Below are 16,704 nucleotides of genomic sequence, written 5' to 3' on the forward strand. Positions count from 1 at the left end.
CTTGCCACTCCCCTCTTTCCTCAGGAATTTCCGTTGAGATCGGACCGTCCTCTGCACAGCGTGGAGGTCATCAATGGCGCTTTTGAGTAATTGTAACAAACTACTCAATCTCCGACAGGAATCAAGAAGCTGGAAGTTGACGTGGGTTGCGGCAAAGGACGTAGTTTTTACACCACCGTCCACTTTTGCACGTCCCACACCATTTACCCTGTCAATAGCCGTCACACTTGCTACACCCACACACAGCATCCCTACCCAGATCATAACGCAGCCTATACGCGACATGGCAGGGAATTAGAAACACAGACGCACCACAAATCCCACCTTCGTTCGCTAAAACTGTCGCTCTTCAAACCAGGCTGTCGCACCAAACTCTCCTTTTCCTTTTGATCTAAGAAACAGTTATGCGTTTTCAAATACTAAAGTTTTCTGAGCTAAATAATGTTCTCCGTGTCTTCTTGTCTCTCCTTACGCCCTCCCTCGGCGACAAGGGACGGAGAGATGATGGAGGGAGGAGAGAGGAGGTCGAAGGAACGAGGATCGGTGTGTGAGGGAGCGCGAGGGTAGGAGGGACAGGAAATGTGGATATTGGGAGGCTGATATGAGAGGACGTAGTGGTGGGCGGTAAGCCTCGCCTGATAAGTGTTTCTGTTTGTATCTGTTTCTGTTTGCGATCGTATTATATTTCAGCCTCTCGTTCAGTGTCAGTTCATAGTACGTTCAGTCAATCGTGGTCTTCATTTTTTTTTAGATTTTGTTTCTCCATTGATTTTGCGAGTTACGAAAAATTTAAGTTACAAAAAATTAAGCCTATTTTAGAGCTCATAATTCTCTCTCTCTCTCTCTCTCTCTCTCTCTCTCTCTCTCTCTCTCTCTCTCTCTCTCTCTCTCTCTCTCTTTATCTCATGTATCACTCCCTTCCTCCGAGTCACGGTAAGAAAAAGAGGAAACAACAACATTCTTCTCTGGGATGTTGTGCAAGTCTAAGCTGACAGCGCTGTGAAGGGAGGGAGGGATACAGGGGTGGAGGGAGGGAAGGAGGAAGGGAGGAAGAAAGGAAGAGAGGGAGAGAGGAAGGAGGAGAGAGAGAGAGAGAGAGGAAGGAAGGGAGGAAGAGAGGGAGTGGGTGTGTGTGGTGGGTGATAACGTTTTTGTGTGTATCATGTGATAATTTAATATACAGTGGTTTAAATGTAACCAAGAGAGGAAGAAAGCATAAGATAGAAATTACAAGAGTGTTTTCGTTATCTTCTGGTCTAGTCCTGCTGGCTGCCCCTCGCGTGTTTGTGTTCATGTTGGTTGTGTGTTTTTGTCTCGTGTCTGTCTGATTGTTTGTCAGTGTGTGTGTGTGTGTGTGTGTGTGTGTGTGTGTGTGTGTGTGTGTGTGTGTGTGTGTGTGTGTGTGTGTGTGTTGAGAATGGGGATGTTTTTCACTATGTATCTCTTTGTTTGTGTATCAGTCTTTCTATCTATCTATCTGCCTGCCTGCTTATCTGTCTGTCTGTCTATCTATACGCCTGTCTCTGCTCTCTCTCTCTCTCTCTCTCTCTCTCTCTCTCTCTCTCAGCCTTCGTCATCAGCTGCTCTCCACACCTGCATGAAACGAGTCACGTGGCCTCCGTGTGACCTCCACGTCTGAACACCTGCATTTAATCAGGTGAAGGCCAGGCACCACCAGAGCCACGGGGAGGAAACTGATAACTGAGTGTAATGGTGAAGTGTATAAGTTAATAAGGTAACGTGTCATTTGTTGCGTTAGTCTTCATCGAGTTGTATTGATGTATTTGTTTCATTCAGGGTGGCAGTGAAGGTAGGGGTGGTGGTGGTGGTGGTGGTTGAGATGTAAGTTCAGTATACGTATTATCACTAGCTTCCACATTTGTTCGTTCCGTTCTCTCTCTCTCTCTCTCTCTCTCTCTCTCTCTCTCTCTCTCTCTCTCTCTCTCTCTCTCTCTCTTGTTTGTTTATCAACGGCGTGTAATGAGTGTCCCTCAGCGCATGTATTTCCTTCCTCCTCTCTCTCTCTCTCTCTCTCTCTCTCTCTCTCTCTCTCTCTCTCTCTCCGGAAAGCACCCTGGCAACACACACACACACACACACACACACACACACACACACACACAAAGCAGAAAAAAACGAAACTTTTGCAAACTCTCCACCGCCTCCACTTCCTAAGTTGTAAATTATCTATTACGACACTTCACGATAAGAAAACACAGATAAGAATAAGAGGAAAAAAAACACAAGAAAAAACTCATATGATTCACTTTATTTCGTACGCTTTTGTTCATTCGCTAAGAGAGTCGAGCATAGCACTGACCATGACGAATGTGTGTGTGTGTGTGTGTGTGTGTGTGTGTGTGTGTGTGTGTGTGTGTGTGTGTGTGTGTGTGTGTGTGTGTGTGTGTGCTGAGAAAGAGGACAAGGAGCAGGATGAGAGCAAATTAATTAATCCTGCAGATGCAATGCGACAGTAATGAGGAAGAAAGAGAAGAGAGAGAGAGAGAGAGAGAGAGAGAGAGAGAGAGAGAGAGAGAGAGAGAGAGAGAGAGTGTGTGTGTGTGTGTAGGCGGAAGAGACAAAGCAGGAAGAACACAAACGAGGGAGGGAGATCAAAGCTGGAGATGATGCGGGCGAGAGAGAGGAGAGAGAGAGAGAGAGAGAGAGAGAGAGAGAGAGAGAGAGAGAGAGAGAGAGAGAGAGAGAGAGAGAGAGAGAGAGAGAGAGAGAGTGTGTGTGTGTGTGTGTGTGTGTGTGTGTGTGTGTGTGTGTGTGTGTGTGTGTGTGTGTGTGTGTGTGTGTGTGTGTGTGTATCTTGAATACCTGAATGACGGAGGGAGAAGGTGCTGTTGGTGGGAGGGGGGGTTGGCAGAATATGATAGTGGGGGGAGCAGAATGGGAGACAGGTATAGAGCGAACCAGGTTAGGTGTGCCAGTGTGTCACGGGAGGCGTTCCGGTGCACAACATGGCGGGACGTGTAGACTTCAATGTTGGACTCTGGGGGGAAGAGAAAGAGGGCGAAGAGGAGCTGGAGGAAGATATAAACCAAGGTGCCATAAGCTCTCAAGTTCTTTACCAGATGGCGAGACAACGGTACTACGAAAGCCGCAAGTTTGCCATCGGTTACCAAGAGTTGCAGGTAAAGTTGTGTGTGTGTGACCTTGGTTGTGAGGTTGGCAGATGTTAGTTTTTTTCCTTAATGATTTTCTTATCGTTCAGTTGTTGCCTTCTGTATGAAAGTTGTCGAAGGAATGGCGGTGAAGTGCTTGAGGGTAATTTGGGCATGTGTTCTTAAGTTCTCAATAACTTTTGCGTGTGGTTTAGTATAAAAGAGAAACAGTGCCTCGTGATTTGCTTCCAACAGTCCTTTAACCTCTTTAGTACCATGACGCGTTTTCATATTAATTCTGTTTACTATTTCATGATTTTATACAACTTCGGAAACTTATGTGGGGATTGAAATAGTGAAGACTCCAGCAATTAATCTTCTGACCTCCATAGACCCCTAATGTAAGCAAAATCATCTTATCATACCCAAAACACAAGGTAAAAATGCATTCCTGTACTGAAGGGGTTGAAATAACGAGTATGCTTGTTGATGTGCAAATAAGAACGGGATGATGAGAGAGAGATTATGAATTGTTAATGAGGAGGGGGAAAAAGAAGGGAAGTTATGTCAATTCTCCTTTATCGTGTCAATACTCTATCTTCTACAGTCTCGTTGGAGGTCACAGGTGCCTCTGACCTCCACACCGCGGCGTCACCTGGACATCCCTTCCTCACAGCCACACCTCCCTCACCTCATCACCTGCTCCCTCCACCAAGACCCACGTAGACAATCACTCCACCTTCCCCTCCACTCTTCATTCTCAAGTGGAACACCATCAAACACTTCAACGATATCCACTCCCTCCTCACTCCCGTCCTCTTGTTCCCTAACCTCGCCCAACACCTCGACCCTATCCACTCCTACCTCACATCCCTCCTGCAGTTTCCCGGTCTCCCCAAGCACACCCTATGGGGAGCACTTCCCACTCCTGGAGAAGGGATGCTATGGCGGTGAGGTGGGCAGGGGAGGCAGTGAGGGAGGTAAAGAGTGCGAGGATCAGGAGTGTCACCAACCAAACCGCTTACTTGGAATGATTCGCGAGATGATTCAAGAGGCACTCACACACGCACATCTGAGAAGACGCCGGAGAGACCAGGAACAACCGACGCCTGATGAGCAGGTATTGTTTGTCTTAGGTATTTCACGTAACTTTCATGAATAGGTAGACAAAAGTTAGAGACAGTAAAAGATAAGACAGAGTAGGTAAAACAAGGTACGGTCGATAGTATACTAAATGGACAGTTACAATGAGGGATGTTCCAAGACATTTGTCCCTGTCTTTCGTCTAATTCTTCACTAATTTTCTAGGGAACTTGCATTCAAGTGGACCTTTTTTCAAAAATTTTCTTGCCCTTGGCTAGTTTCTCTCTTGCATAAAAAAATAAATAGAAACTTAGGAGGTACAAAAGATAAGAGTAAATAGAAAACTCGGATTACAAACGACTTGCCTATCATAAACAGGAGAATATGAGGCAGGTGAAAAGTAGAGACAAAATAAAGGATAAAGTGATGCTAGAAAGAAGGAGGAATGACAACAGTAGTAAAAGACGGTGGAACAACCAGAGACAAGAGTACAAACGATTTCATAAGAAGGTGATCATAAAGTAAGTAAGAATTAGACAAAACAGAGAAATAGAGTGAAAACATAAATGGTAAACGGTAAAAAGATAGAAATTTAAGAGATGTAAGTACAAGGTATTGCTCTCCCTCACTGCGTCCTTGACCGTCTCTCACTCACGAATCATATGAACGGTATAACAGCGCGAGTTTATGTAAAGCTTAGCACTGACCTCAAAATATGACGTTCCGTGCAATATGAATCCAAAACCTTGAGATTATTACCTCGCTTGCTTGCATCACTTTGGCTTCCTGATACAAATAAAGGATAGATAAACAAAGAAGTTGCCTATTAACAAAAAGACCTTCATCTTAAAAAAAGTGTTATATCAACGAATTAATTGCGAGGTTTCCTTATTTAGACTAGAGAAAGTAAGGAGAGGTTACAGAATAGAGGTTAGATGAAATATTAGATTACGGAAGAAACAACTGTAATTGATCAATGTGACTGTGAGATCTTATTTTGGAATGCTGTGTTTGAATGTGGACTTGTCATTTGGGTTAGCCATGGCACGACAGAATTGGTAAGTTCTTTTTCATGTAAATTCACGGAAATCATAAGGGTAGTATTTGGCTAAGTAGTAGTAGTAGTAGTAGTAGTAGTAGTAGTAGTAGCATTAGCAGTAGCAGTAGTAGTTCTCTTATGGGACTGGCACTTCAATAGACATTTTCTTTCTTTTTCTCTTTTTTACCTCCTTTTAGTTGCCATACACCAGTGGTCCCTCTTACGTGAAAAAGTCATGTAGTAGTACTTCTCATATGGCAGGTGGCAATACTACAGACCGAACTGGAGGCTTACCGCGTGTTGAGTCGTAGTAAGAAGGAGGCAGCTGACCTACTGAAGCACGAGGTGAGTGAAGGGTGAAAGAGTAAAAAGAGGGAAGAGGGGAAGAGGGAAGAAAGTAGATGAGAGGTAATGGGGAGGAGGCAAAGGAGGGAAGGATATCTGTGTATTAACCTACTTGAAGTTCACCTCTCAACAAAGGGCTAGTGTTTCGTCTGAAGCTTGCAATTAGTTACGTATCCCTTGAGAGAGAGAGAGAGAGAGAGAGAGAGAGAGAGAGAGAGAGAGAGAGAGAGAGAGAGAGAGAGAGAGAGAGAGAGAGAGAGAGATGAAAAGACACACAACAGACTCTCAGACAGACTCGATGACCCATGACACACAAATAGACAGACATACCCACACAGACAGAGAATGAGGCAGACAGAGACAAACAGCATGATTTCAAACTAAACCTAAACTAACAATGTGACAAAGAAAAAAAAGGTTAAAAGTTGAAGTATAGAGAATTATAAACACTTGCCCCTAAAACTTCCTCTCCCAGCTGATGGCGGTTCTGTACGAGCGAGTATTGGCGCAGGAGGAGCAAAACCACCTGAGAAGCCAGCTGGAGAGGGAGATCACCAGCCTCGAGTACCAGCTGCACCTACAGAGGACCACCGCTCACCACCACCTCACCCACCTGTCCTCGCAGCTTCACAGGTGAGAGAGAGAGAGAGAGAGAGAGAGAGAGAGAGAGAGAGAGAGAGAGAGAGAGAGAGAGAGAGAGAGACAGATTGTAAAGGAATAAGTAAAGACGAAACATTTTCATATTCAACCCTCAAACAAGAGAGCTTTAAACTTACAAAATCTGAGTGTAAGAAAAAAAAAAAAAAAAAAAAAAAAAAAGAGGACAGAGGGAGGGGAATCTGAGTGCAGGAAGTGAGTAGAGAGAGAGGACAGAGCGAGGCAGTTGTCAGAGTGATGGAGTGGTCGTTGGGGATGGTCAGGGCGGAGGGGAAGACCGTAATGTATATAATTTTCTCACTTAATCTAGGCCACACCATGAGCCGGGAACCTTGTGAGTGGAGGAAGAGGATGATGTGACCAAGTGAATCAGAGTAATGAGGCGTGTTTTTCCTTAATTGTCAGTGAATCTTGTCTTAATTTTGTTTGTGATTCAGTTTCCTTGCTATATTTATTTTTGCTGCATTTTGAACTTGAATTGAATGAGAGTAATGAGGCGTGCTTTTTCCTCTATAATCAATGACTCTTGTTTTTTTCCTTAATAATCAGTGACTCTTGCCTTCATTTTCCTTAATAATCAGTGACTCGCCTTAATTTTCCTTAGGTTTCTTTAATAATCAGTGTTTTTTTTCTTCCTTCATAATCAGTGACTCATGTTTTTTCCATAATAATCAATGACTCTTGCCATAATTTTCCTTAACAATCAGTAACTCATGTTTTTTTTCCCTTAATAATCAGTGACTCTTGCCTTAATCTGTGTTTGATTCATTTTCCTTACTGTATTTATCTTATTGGCTTTTGAACCTGTCTCTGGGTTGATGTGATGAATTGGATCAGATTAACGAGAGGTGATTTTCCTTGGTAATCAGTGTTGAGTTAAGTTAAATGGTAACATAAGGTAATTCTGAATAATCTTTTTCCTCATCTATTTTCCTTTCTTATCGTCACTTTTTCTTTCCCTTCCCTCAATTACGAGAAAATACAATAAGCATGAAATAATAAAAAAAAAAAAAATAAATAAAATAACGTAAGCAAAATAAAATAAAAATAGAAATAAAACATTCATGATAAAGCAGAAACGAAAATAAAGAAGGTAACGAAAAAACAGCATTGCAATAAGACCTCATGAACTTCAATACCTATCTCTTCACTCAGAGCTCTGGCGGAGAAACGACAACTACAGCAGCAACTGACACCACTTCCCCACTACCCTCATCTTGACGAAGGCCTGGCGGGGGAGCTTGATACGGTGAGAGATAGATAAATAGATAGATAGATAGATAGATAGATAGAGAGAGAGAGAGAGAGAGAGAGAGAGAGAGAGAGAGAGAGAGAGAGAGAGAGAGAGAGAGAGAGAGAGAGAGAGAGAGAGAGAGAGAATATATTTCCCATGACCAGTGTTCCCTCTTGTCTAATGACCTCCCTCTCTTCTTTCTCCCTTTTCCTTCACCTTCAGACAGCGAATGCCAAACAGTGCCAGTCACGAAGAAGGTCCTGCTGAGAATACACAGAGCTCGCACACACACACACACACAGTTACATAACAAACAGCGAGCAACTGCCTTCCTACTTAACATCTCAACTGTAAACAAGATTAAGAAAAAAAAAAAAACACACTAAGAATAAACAAACACCATCTTGGAAAATTAGATAAAAATGCTGTCACTTCTACAAGATAACACCACCACCACCACCACCACCACCACCAACAACAACAACAACAACAAAAACATCAACACCACCATCACCACCACCACCAACTACTACTACTACTACTACTACTACTACTACGACTACAACTACGTACTAAACTGCTGCTGCTGCTACTCCATTGCAAAAAAAAAAAAAAAAAAAAAAAAAGTACAGACGTGGCACTTGAGTAGAAGGGAGCCAGATTTATGTCACGCGAGACCAGGAGTGCCACATGCAAATGGCGCCCTCACACAGCCACGAGAGAGAGAGAGAGAGAGAGAGAGAGAGAGAGAGAGAGAGAGAGAGAGAGAGAGAGAGAGAGTGTGTGTGTTTCTACATAGTTTCCACTTCCGAGTTAGGGAAAAAAGTTAATCACGGAAAAATGCTTGTTTGATATTACTGAATCTCTCTCTCTCTCTCTCTCTCTCACACACACACACACACACACACACACACACACACACACACACACACACACACACACACACACACACTCACACACACACAACATAGTATAATGGAGACTTAAGACTTAACTACGTGAATATGTAAATATATGAATAAATAAATAAAAAGATAAGCAATCCCAATAGTTTTCCATTATCCACAAGATGAAGAAACTAAAATGAACAAATAAAAACCATCGGGAAGGAAAGAAACAAGTAACAATAATAATAACTGGAAAAAAAAAAATAATAGGAACATCCAGTGACAATAAATAACAAACAACAAACTATTATTTAATGACTCCTTCATAATCCCTACCATTGTCATCATCAGGTATAATCATCATCATCATCAGGAGATTTACCAGTAGAGAGAGAGAGAGAGAGAGAGAGAGAGAGAGAGAGAGAGAGAGAGACTACATATGTATCCTCATTCTCCATTTATAAATCAATGACACAATGACAATAATAATAATAATAATAATAATAATAATAATAATAATAATAATAATAATAACAAGTACTATTCAGATGATGACTCCCTTTTTTTCTCTTCTCAACACTACAGGAATGACTTCAGTGTTTCGTTTAAATAAGAGCACATGTCAAGGCCACACAGTCCTTACACACACACACACACACACACACACACACACACACACACACACACACACACTAGTAACGCTACAATTATCAATATGACTAGTTGACATGACACATATTTGTCGATGGGGAGAATCACAAGTGCCAAAACAATACTGCAAATTCATGGTGCTGAGAGAGAGAGAGAGAGAGAGAGAGAGAGAGAGAGAGAGAGAGAGAGAGAGAGAGAGAGAGAGAGAGAGAGAGAGAGAGAGAGAGAGAGAGAGAGAGAGAGAGAGAGAGAGCATTCACATTTAATCTTCACACATTATATAAAAGAAATCATCCCTGAAAAAAAAAAAAAAACATAAATCAACTAACTCCCTTTCGGAAGCCCAAAGTCACAAACACACATTTATCATTCCTCCACTTTCCCTCACAACACTTCTCAACATTCTTATATACACATCCTTATCCTTCTCACAATACTCACTTAAGAAACCACCCATGGAAACTGCGAAACAATAATAATCAAGGTAACACTCATAAATTAACACCTGTCATATCCACACTCACTCACCACACTTCTGTTTACACTTCCACCTACAAGAAAGGAGGGAACTTCTCTTCAATAAGTCGGAAATTGACGTTAGAAAAGATCCACATCTGTTCCTTCTTCGTCGCGTCACACAAGGCCATGACCACTTTTCTCTCCTCTGTTCTGGCCTCCACACACCAACTCTTGGCTCCTTTTGACTGTATCTGCTGCGTGACCTGTGATGGGCGAGAGAGAGAGAGAGAGAGAGAGAGAGAGAGAGAGAGAGAGAGAGAGAGAGAGAGAGAGAGAGAGAGAGAGAGAGAGAATATGATGTCATTAATTAACATCGATTACTTACCTTACTACTACCATCACCACCACCACTACTACTACTCCTATTACACATCAAATACTACAACTAGCACTCTAATTTGACAGAGACAGTGACAGCACATTATTATTATCAACATATACGAGAGCCTGTAGAAGTGGCTGAAGTAACTGAACCACATAAGAGTACAGCTTGTGTCCTTAACTCACCGGGTCGTAGCGCCATATCTGACTGACTGGCGTGTTCTTAACCTGACAGTGGGAAGTTATCACGGCCTGGCCGATTGAGCCTGGAACTTGCCAACAGAACTGCTCGCTGTCTATTCGTATCGTCTTCTTCCAGGACAACGAGAAGTACTGGAAGAAAAAATAATTGATTGAAGTTAATACATTTTTTATGCAAGAGGGAGAGTTGGCCAAGGGCAAGAAAAATATTAAAAAAGGCCCACTTGATTGCCAGTTCCCTTAAAGATAATAAGAGTTTGACAAAAGTTTGGGACAAAAGTCTGGAAACTTCCCTCTTAAAAGAAGTGAAGCCGTAGGAAGATGAAAATACAGAAGCAGGAGATGAGAATGTAGCTCCTATCAGGTATTTAGTTCAGTGCCACACAGTTAATGAAACAATGTACAGTACCTGTGTGCCTCCGCCGTGACAGCCGTACATGATAATCTCTGCGTTCTCTCTGGAGCCGTTGTCAAGGCAGAGCGAGGGAGCTGCCGCACTTTTGATCTGGGTAGTAAATAAACCCTATTAGTAACGCAGCCATAACCACTTGAGAATGTCATCTCTCTCTCTCTCTCTCTCTCTCTCTCTCTCTCTCTGTACACAAGTTTTTAAGCAGAATAGATAAATATTTAGGGTGAAATGAAAACGATAAACTAAAATCTTTGCTGAAGAAACTATTCATAATAAAACTGAAACGAGAATGAAATGAATGTTTTCTTTTGATTAATTGTCAGTTTTCTTAGTGTACGTTAGTGTGTGTGTGTGTGTGTGTGTGTGTGTGTGTGTGTGTGTGTGTGTGTGTGTGTGTGTGTGTACGCTTAACAGGACCTCAAAATGTTAACTTCCTCATTCCTTAATTAAGTCAATCTCCTCAGTCATCCGACCTTCCCCTATACAAACTTTCTTTAAAATCCAACCTATCCCGACTCCCTCTCTCAAGTCATAATCCCTAAGTTCCTCCCTCTCTTAAACCTTCATTCGTCCATGCGTAACAAACAAAAATAACAACCTAACTTAATTAATCCAAGTAGTCTAAAAGTAGTCTTAAGTAATCTAAGCTCACATGACCACGGCGCCACAAGCCTGCAAGTGGGGAGTGCAATGAGACAGCAACTAAACACTTCAAACGTTTATCACGTGGTCTTGTTTGTTTACTTAAGCCCAAACGTTCATCATCATTATACGCACCGCATTTTGATTACATATGAGAGAGAGAGAGAGAGAGAGAGAGAGAGAGAGAGAGAGAGTACACAGTTTAGTATAACGTATAGGAAACAATATGAAATCAACGTGCAAAAAAATTATCGTACCATGTTTAGCACAAGGAACCAAAATATGAGATAATCTGAAGAAAAAAAAATCCCTTTGAAAGAAAAACATACATAAAAAATTAAAGATTAATTAAAAAAGACCAACTGGCAGACAGAGTGATAAAGATACTCGCGTCGCTACAGCGAAGTCATATGGCGCCGAATAATAAAAAGAACAACAACGACAGAGAGGAGTGAGGGTGAAGGGACGCGTTGGTGATATTAATGGTGCCTCTTGTGATGGCTGGCTGTAGTATTAATAAGAGCGTTGCCAATCTGCCATCCTGTCCTGTCCACGCAAGCTTGTCAAGGACGGCTCCACAAACGCCGCTCAAGATCACTAAATTTTTCCTTCCAAAACGCAGTGAAAATCATTCCTTCAGCTTCCAAAGCCGTAATATTGATTTCACTGTATTTCATTGTATTCTCTATTTTCATCACCCTAACAATGAGTGTCGCGGCGGTTCCTTACACCCAACAGGCTGCTCTCTCTCTCTCTCTCTCTCTCTCTCTCTCTCTCTCTCTCTCTCAAAGCTTTTCAAACTCTATGCCCAGACACCAAAACATAAGACGACTAGACAAAGCGCTTCTCTCATTTATTTCATCTTTATGTTCACTTGTATACTCTCCAGACCACAAGTGCTTTAGCTCTTGTACTGCATCAATTCAAAGGCAACAAAGAGATACGTAAGGCAGCCACAACACAAATCTCGTCAGTGCAGAGGCTCATTCATCACTGCTCCACACTAGTAGCAAAGCGTTGAATTACTCAGTTACACATGCGTAGAGATAAGAGTGCTAATGAGGCTTTCACTCCCCCCAGGCACCGAGGGGAAACACAATATCTTGAGTGTGTGAACGTGGCGCCTCACAACACCAGCCTCAGGGTCACTGGTCGGTGAAAGTTACAGACTCTTGGCAAGGCTTAGAACGTTTCGTGATAGGGGCCTGTGATAGGGATCTGAACACCCACCTCTCTCTCTCTCTCTCTCTCTCTCTCTCTCTCTCTCTCTCTCTCTCTCTCTCTTACATGGTGCACTACATCGTATTACAGATCTTTTGTTTAAACTATATTCAGACGTTTAATCAAGTCTATTTTTCTTTTAAATTTGAGAAACCAAGATTTAAAATAGTAGTTACCCTTTATAGCAACAACAACAACAAAAATAAGATGCAATGGTTTTTTTTAGTTCCTCATAAGCAGCTTTTTTATCTGCATGTAACGCAAATAATATAAAACTAAGAACTGTACTCATCCTTGTTTACGTTATAGTGGTGGTGGTGGTGGTGGTGGTGGAGGAGAGGGGTTAATGGTGGCCAGGCAAGATGGTGTCAATGAGTATAGTAAACTTTAAATAACCCGGTCAGTGTGAAGTTAGTATTACTGACAAACCTTTAGTGCTCGAACATTCATCCTGCCCATGCCAATTTAATCTCATCCGTTTCCTTGCGAGTCTTAAGTGGAAATCATATATAGCTCATCAAATTTGAACGTATACAAAGGCCCGGGAATAAAGTAGTAGATAAGACTCATAGATATATAGTAACAGAGACCAGTAGAGACGTATATACAAGGGACATCAAATATAGACGTGTAGAGGCCTGGAAATAAATAATAAACTGACAGATTATACGAGGGAGGAAACTTTTACAGAACAAAGTAGCTACGCCTAATGTCTTCTTGTAGCTTGCCATTATTTTCTTATATTCTCAAGCTTTATTATAAGATAGCGATAAATAAATGTCAAGAAAGAGTCTGTATTTATCAGCGTCAAGTAAGTGCTTGGGAGAGGAACCTCGAGGATGTATTACTTGAGTCACCGATCCATTCTTGTCTTCTCAAGAGGACATACTGAGCATATACTCTGACGCACGCACTGCCAGGGGTGTCTACGATAATGACTTGTGTCGGTATTTGCCTTACCTAACCTAACCTAACAATTGACTCGAGTTTAAATTGATTCATTTAGAGTTGGGGAAGAAAATGAATACGCATATTTGATATAAAGACAAGATCACACCACCACCACCACAACAACAACAATAGCAATGATGATGATAATAATAATAATAATAATAATAATAATAATAAATGTGTGTATTACCTAAAAAACAATGCATGAAAATTAATAAATCACATTAACGAACAAGCAATAAAACAAAGAAAACCGGACACATTCATAAGATTACCTCTCTCTCTCTCTCTCTCTCTCTCTCTCTCTCTCTCTCTCTCTCTAACCATCATGACCACAACAATCTTAAAATACGATTAACTAATGAAGAAGAACAATGAGAGAGAGAGAGAGAGAGAGAGAGAGAGAGAGAGAGAGAGAGAGAGAGAGAGAGAGAGAGCACTTACGGTCCCGTTGGCATAGTCTGGAGGCTCGACAGGAGGGTACATTCTCAACAAGTCAGGCGCCACCTCCTCCAGAAACCACTTGAAGCTCTTACACTGCAGCCCGTCACGAATCTGGAAGGTCAAGACTCGGTGCTGTACAGGATGTCACAATATTGAGGCTGGCCACAGTACAAGGTGCAATAACAAAGTTGACTACCTTAGAGTGACCGAAAAGCAAGGCCACATAGGTAATCTGTATGTATTTATCAATTTATGCTTTTTATTACATCAAATATTATCATTCCATGTGTTTTGTTGGATTTCTTAGTCTAGTATTTACAAAATAAATAGATAAATATATAAAGGAAGAAATAACGAAAAACATAACAAACATATATGTAAGTACAAATGATGTTAATGATGTGTCTTATCTTTAATTAGTATGTTCCATGCACATACAGTAAACACACAAGCACATTAATCCCTTCAGTACCATGACGCGTTTCCATTTTCATTCTGCTTACTATTTGGTGATTTCATACAGCTTCAAATATTTATGTGGGGATTAAAATAGTGGAGACTCTGGACTTAATTCTTTCAACCACCATAGACCCTTCATAATGTAAATAAAATCGTCTAATCATACCCAAAACTCAAGGTAAAAATGCTTCCAAATACTGAAGGGGTTAAGACTTCCACTTGCTTCACCTCAACATACTGCTTTGGAATCTAATGTAGCATTTTTTTTTCCCTAAACTCACCGCTATCTCCTTAGACACGTCGCCAGGATCCACGTCTCGCAGCCTGGGATTCTTTTTGTAGAGAGCCTCGGCATACTCACCCATCCATACCACAGCCACACGTTTGTAGTTCTGTAATAGATAAATACATGGGATTATACACATCTCTGGGTCGTGTTCAAAAAAGCTCTCCTCTCACCGTGACTATTCTTCAAGGTTAGAGATATGACTAGCCTGGTTCTCAAAAGTGTTTCACGAGGTATGCTTGATGACAGAATGATGGATGGATTAAAATGTTTACCACGCAGCAAAGAATTACAGTATTACGGCGCAGAAATGACAGACATGCGTTACTGAGACTCTTACTCGCTGTAACACGTATCGCTGTCAGCCATAACACTTAAATAAGAATGGAAAACAAATAAACAAATAATACAAGTCATAACCAGTGAACAAAAATACTTGATGGCAGAACGATGGATGGATTGAAAGATTTACCCTGTAGCAAAAGATTACAGTACTACGGCGCAAAAGTGACAGACGCACGTTTCTCTGAGACTATTCTTACTCGTTGTAACACGCATAGCCTTGAGCCATAACCAGCAAACATTTAAATAAGAATGAAAAACAAACAAACAAACAATACAAGTCATAATCGTGAACAATAAACGGAATGAATAACGAAACAGGAAATGCAATCACAATACTTTCCACTGAGGAATGTAATAAAGTTAATATTCATCTTCACACACTCGCTGCTGAGGGCCGCGTAACAATAGTATTCTCAGACATCACTGTGCTTCATCGATACAACATTTACCAGGATATATTAGAACCTAGCGGGGGATTTCAAGGATTCTTCCATGATTCTAGAGATAGACTAAGCTTCAGAATCCAGATAACCCCTTTAACATGTTGAAATAGTTGTTTTTAAATCAAAATTGTATAAAATTACTGACCTTTTTTTGAAAATCGAGAATATTACGAGGTACAACATTTAACTAGCTAACTATAAGGGAGCTATCACACAACTTAGAATCATTTAGTTCTAACATAAGTAAAATTATGAAAATACTGCCATATTCTGAGGGTTAACAATGATTCAGCATTAGTTTGAAAAAAAAATCAAAGCCATAAGAGAATGATAACTGAGCTCTATTGCCTATGAAAGAAATCCTTGTGAGAGCCGAGACCATTTTAGAAGGAGTTGGGTTTTCACGGGCGTGGCGACAACACAAGTGGTTCTGAGGGATACGGTTACAAAATGCCCATTAAAAGAGCGGTGGGGGGGAAGCGAACAAGTTATGAACGAAAGGCGCGGCGATTAAACAAACTGGCAAAATAACCAAGCCATTGAAACAACAAACTACGGATGATGGAGAGAGAGAGAGAGAGAGAGAGAGAGAGAGAGAGAGAGAGAGAGAGAGAGAGAGAGAGAGAGATTACCAATGTTTCAACGCATTCACTTGTTTGTTCGTGTCATTCTACCACAACGAAATAATCCCAGTGATACATAACATCTATTCATGTAATACTAAAAGGCTAACACACACACACACACACACACACACACACACACACACACACACACACACACACACACACACACACACACACACGGCATACGATGAAATAATGGCACTCACCTTAGAGAGAAAATCGCCCTTGACGGAGGGTCGACCTTTCGGAGCGTGACGGAAGATATGACCCACGCGGGAACACGGTGCATCCAACATGTTTCCGCCGCACATCCACACCTGCACAGGAAGTGAAGAGAAGTGGGTCTTAGAAATTTCTACTGTGGCAAACCTGAAGAGGAATATATGTTGGTTCCTCACCTACAGATTACAAATACGAACAACAACATAAACTACTACAGTCACTGCTACATCACCACCATCATCAACAACAACAACAACAACAACAATCAACAACAACAACAACTATCACTACTAGTTTAATTGATTTTTGTTATTTGAGAGAGAGAGAGAGAGAGAGAGAGAGAGAGAGAGAGAGAGAGAGAGAGATACTGTCATGCCTTGAATCATTATTTCTCGAAGTACACTTGTGGCCCAGTTGTCCTATACAACTTTACTTATTTGCATATCAATCGAATAACCAACAACACACATATTTGTAAGTCAGTTAGTTAGATTTGAAAAAGAGAAAAGAAACTGGTTCTCAAAAAGTGATAGGTGATCGAAATAGAGTAAGGATGCAAGTTGTTAACCTCTTCAATACTGGGACACATTTTTACCTTGAGATTTG

General features: G+C 41.3%; 3 protein-coding genes across 6 annotated transcripts in view; 1 reads left to right on the top strand and 2 right to left on the bottom strand.

The window, feature by feature from the left end:
- LOC123515456 (heparanase-like) overlaps nt 1-557 on the bottom strand; it is an 11,280-nt gene extending 10,723 nt beyond the window's left edge. For 2 of the 3 annotated variants that reach the window (XM_045274037.1, XM_045274038.1), the window contains exon 1: nt 1-557. This exon is cut by the window's left edge and continues 69 nt beyond it. In XM_045274037.1, coding sequence (XP_045129972.1) covers nt 1-285 — 285 coding nt within the window. In that variant the 5' untranslated portion in view covers nt 286-557. The other variant, XM_045274039.1, reaches the window with a different exon arrangement.
- A 2,325-nt stretch (nt 558-2,882) lies between these two features.
- Nucleotides 2,883-7,848, top strand: LOC123515705. 2 transcript variants are annotated; one of them, XM_045274527.1, is made up of 6 exons: nt 2,886-3,140; nt 3,718-4,230; nt 5,494-5,577; nt 6,053-6,210; nt 7,390-7,483; nt 7,691-7,848. In XM_045274527.1, exons 1-6 carry the CDS (start codon nt 2,967-2,969, stop codon nt 7,733-7,735), a joined length of 1,068 nt encoding a protein of 355 aa, XP_045130462.1. In that variant the 5' UTR covers nt 2,886-2,966; the 3' UTR covers nt 7,736-7,848. The 2 variants fall into 2 exon arrangements, with proteins under 2 accessions (XP_045130463.1, XP_045130462.1); XM_045274528.1 differs by lacking the exons at nt 7,390-7,483; nt 7,691-7,848 and adding an exon at nt 6,545-6,808 and having other exon boundaries at nt 2,883-3,140.
- Nucleotides 7,849-8,714: 866 nt separating this feature from the next.
- The window catches only part of LOC123515395 (N-acetylgalactosaminyltransferase 6-like), a 28,948-nt gene continuing 20,958 nt past the window's right edge, over nt 8,715-16,704 (bottom strand). The window contains exons 16-21 of the mRNA XM_045273925.1: nt 16,083-16,193; nt 14,458-14,568; nt 13,718-13,828; nt 10,457-10,552; nt 10,033-10,179; nt 8,715-9,728 (exon numbers count right to left, since the gene is read on the bottom strand). Coding sequence (XP_045129860.1) covers nt 9,558-9,728; nt 10,033-10,179; nt 10,457-10,552; nt 13,718-13,828; nt 14,458-14,568; nt 16,083-16,193 — 747 coding nt within the window. The 3' untranslated portion in view covers nt 8,715-9,557. The remainder of the gene's footprint in view (nt 9,729-10,032; nt 10,180-10,456; nt 10,553-13,717; nt 13,829-14,457; nt 14,569-16,082; nt 16,194-16,704) is intronic.

This window comes from Portunus trituberculatus, chromosome 39, assembly GCF_017591435.1.
Source record: "Portunus trituberculatus isolate SZX2019 chromosome 39, ASM1759143v1, whole genome shotgun sequence".
In the NCBI taxonomy this organism is placed as follows: domain Eukaryota; kingdom Metazoa; phylum Arthropoda; class Malacostraca; order Decapoda; family Portunidae; genus Portunus; species Portunus trituberculatus.

Excerpts from the sequence above, each read along its gene's own strand:
- LOC123515705 (XM_045274527.1), top strand. The coding sequence starts at position 2,967 with ATGGCGGGACGTGTAGACTTCAATGTTGGACTCTGGGGGGAAGAGAAA. Across the intron at positions 3,141-3,717 it reads TCGGTTACCAAGAGTTGCAG|TCTCGTTGGAGGTCACAGGT; the intron begins GTAAAGTTGTGT and ends TATCTTCTACAG. Across the intron at positions 5,578-6,052 it reads CTGACCTACTGAAGCACGAG|CTGATGGCGGTTCTGTACGA; the intron begins GTGAGTGAAGGG and ends TTCCTCTCCCAG.